The sequence below is a fragment of the Propithecus coquereli genome, unplaced genomic scaffold (genome assembly GCF_000956105.1).
Source record: "Propithecus coquereli isolate 6110/MARCELLA unplaced genomic scaffold, Pcoq_1.0 Scaffold3, whole genome shotgun sequence".
Taxonomy (NCBI): Eukaryota; Metazoa; Chordata; class Mammalia; order Primates; family Indriidae; genus Propithecus; species Propithecus coquereli.
In genome coordinates this window covers 21038213-21041341 of record NW_012148618.1, presented here as the reverse complement: position 1 = coordinate 21041341, position 3129 = coordinate 21038213, and the positions used below count along the sequence as shown (strand labels likewise).

Sequence of the window (3129 nt, the reverse complement as noted above, 5' to 3'; positions counted from 1 at the left end):
ATATATACACACACACACACACACACACACACACACACACACACACACACTTTTAATGTGGTTTAAGTTAGCCTTAGAATGGACCATAGATTTTAACTAATCCAATTCCATAAACTAAGACTCAGAGAGGTTATATGATTTATGTAAGAACACGTAAAATAGTGAAAATAGCCCTAGATCTGGAGGTTTAGCTCTGCCACTATGTCAGGATGATTTCTAATGTATGAAATACTCGTGCAAGTAAATTTAAATTACTTTATAAGTTAAAAGCCTTCTTACCAAAAAATAAAGAAGAAAACTTAATTTTTAAGTCCTTACTAGTGCCAGGCCCTGTGATAAAGTGTGTGTGTATAACATTTCTCATTTAAAACCTCCTGAAGCCTCTATGAGATAGGTAGTATTATTTTATGGATGGAAACATGGGCACAGAGAATTAGGTCACTAGCTAGAAATAAGGCAGCTAATAAGTGACAGAGTTATTTGAACGCAGTCTAATTTCAGAACCTATACTTTTTCTTAAACACTTAGCTATACTCCTCTTTTAAATAAAGTATCTGTATACTCTTTTACCACAGATAATAGCATGGGGAATTTTGATATGTAAAACAATTCAATTAGTTCACAATTTTAGTAATTTGGTACATCTGATTCACAAGCTTATAAACAGAAGATGAAAGAACTCAGTCGACAAACACCTAGAGAAAGAGAGCACATAAAGGCTGCTTCATTTCTCCTTTAATAAGATTCCAAATGCCACAGATAGGAGAAAATAGCCAAAATGGAATGTCCCTGACTTTATCCTTCAAAAAGGGTAAGGTGGGTCTTTAAGAAGCAAAGAATAAAATGGTCAATAGGAAAAGAGAAGATTACTTTATCACAATTAGCTTGGCTGCTAAATATTAACATTTACGAGGGTCCACAGTTGACTATTTTATCTAAATACACAATGACCCACCCTGGACTGATGGCTTCTTCAGGAACACTGAGAGATTGTAAGATACAGGAATCCTGATAATCTTGCATTCTTCGAGCATCCATTATAATCAAGCTGACGTTTTTATCCATCATCATTGTGTATAGTTCCTTTGCTGTGACTGATCCTTGGAATTGAGAGAGACAGTATAAGTGACAAGAAACACCAAGTTGCATGTGCTTGCATATCACTAAACACAGGACAAATAGCTTTTCCTAAAAGAGCAAAGTATACTGAGCATCATATAGTTGCTATTCCATCATACCATTTATCTTTTAAACTAATATTAAATATAATTTGTGTTTTAAACATTTATCAAGAAACCAGTTCAGTGTTCTGTTTAGAAAGACTTAAATATCGTGGGCCAGGTACAGTGGCTCACACCTGTAATCCCAGCACTTTGGGAGACCGAGGCGGATCACTTCAGGCCAGGAGTTTGAGACAAGCCTGGGCAACATAGGGGGACTCTGTTTCTACAAAAAAAATTTTAATAGACAGGTGTGGTGGCAAGTGCCTGTCGTCTCAGCTACTTGGATGGCTGAGGCTGCTTGAGCCCAGCAGTTCGAGGCTGCAGTGAGCTATAATCCCACCACTGCACTTCGGCCTGGGTGACGGAGCGAGACCATGTCTCAAAATAAAGAAAGAAATAAGACAAAGACTTAAATATCAAACTTTGCTATTGAGGTTACAACTATATCTGGTGTTGGCTCTGTTGCTGGTATAAAGGAAATCAATATGTGTATGTTATGAGAATTGTCTGTTTTCTGTTTTATTAAATTAGGACATCTGAAAAATGTTAACTGGAAGAAACATCTATGGTTCAAAAATTCTCAAAAGGTCCTAAATTCTCTTTAAAAAGTCTTTGATGGGGTCTTCTGGAAGCCATTTGAAAAACTTTTTGATTTCCAAGTATTCCTAGAGTAACAAGCCAAAAGCTTGTTATTTGTGTCCCACATCAGGGGTTGACAAACTATGACCTGTTTCTACTGGGACACAGCCACATTCACCTGTTTACACATCATCTGTGGTTGCTTTCATGTTGCAGCAGCAAAATTCAGTAGTTGCTTCCAAGACCACAGGGTACTCTGAGCCTAAAATATTTACTATCTAGCCCTTTAAGAAAAAGTTTGCCAATCCTCATTCTACTTGATGTTCATTTGTTAGCTCCAAGCCAGAAAGAAAAAAGGCTATTTTATTTTTTAAGAAGGCTAATAAAAAGAAAAAAGTAAGTAAAGCTAATGTAATTTTTAATTTATTTTTTGAAGGGGACGCAATCTTCCAAAATAAAACATTTCCTATGTTGCTATTTTTCCTCAGCTCTACAGCCTGCAGTGAAAGATTAAAAAGCACTACAAGAGTTTAGATATATGAAGAACTATTTCAGCAGTGAGCTGTGAAAAGAAGGTAGTCTCTAGCTCCTAAGCTAAAATGCTTACAGCTGCTAATAACCATCCCACTTCCCTCTTTAACCAGCAAGATCATTTTGACAACACAACAGACTAACAAGTTGAGAACAAACCACTGAGAAGGATAACATCTAGGCATAATGAGATACAAAGGAACAAATGGATAAAAACTAATTTTGGAATGAACTGATAACGGGTTTTAGGAAGGTACCTTACAGTACTCAGTTTATTTTTAAAATTGTTGTATGGCAATATCTTAAGTCGAGAATTTATTTTAGTGTTACATATAATTATGTATAATTTAAATCTTATCTGAGACAGAGAAAACTTCTCTAGTAGATGAAGGCAATTTCCTAAGTCTTGTTGTTTAGGTCACATATTTGTGACTAGAACATCAACACCACCTATGGATAACTTTCACATTACTAATTTGGATTTTTTTTTACTGGGGGGCCAGAGGCCTCTTAAATAATTAAGTCTACAGCCCAGGGTCATAAATGATAATAGTTAATAATTAAAGTTTACCATGTGTTCTAAGAGTTTTACATATATTAACTCATTCAATCCTCACAATAACTCTATGAAATAGGTACTATTATAATATTATCTCCACTTTACACACAGAGAAACTAAAGTAGAGAGTTTAAGTAATATGCTCCAGATCACATGGAAATTCAGAGGAGGAGCCAGTATTCAAAAGCCCAGGCAGTCTGACGTCTGAAAGTCGTCAGACTTTTTTTTTTTTATTTT

General features: G+C 35.5%; 1 protein-coding gene across 1 annotated transcript in view; it reads right to left on the bottom strand.

Annotated features, from left to right (window-relative positions):
- USP8 (ubiquitin specific peptidase 8) overlaps window positions 1-3129 on the bottom strand; it is an 82628-nt gene that overhangs the window by 36383 nt on the left and 43116 nt on the right. The window contains exon 7 of the mRNA XM_012649153.1: window positions 956-1125. Coding sequence (XP_012504607.1) covers window positions 956-1125 — 170 coding nt within the window. The remainder of the gene's footprint in view (window positions 1-955; window positions 1126-3129) is intronic.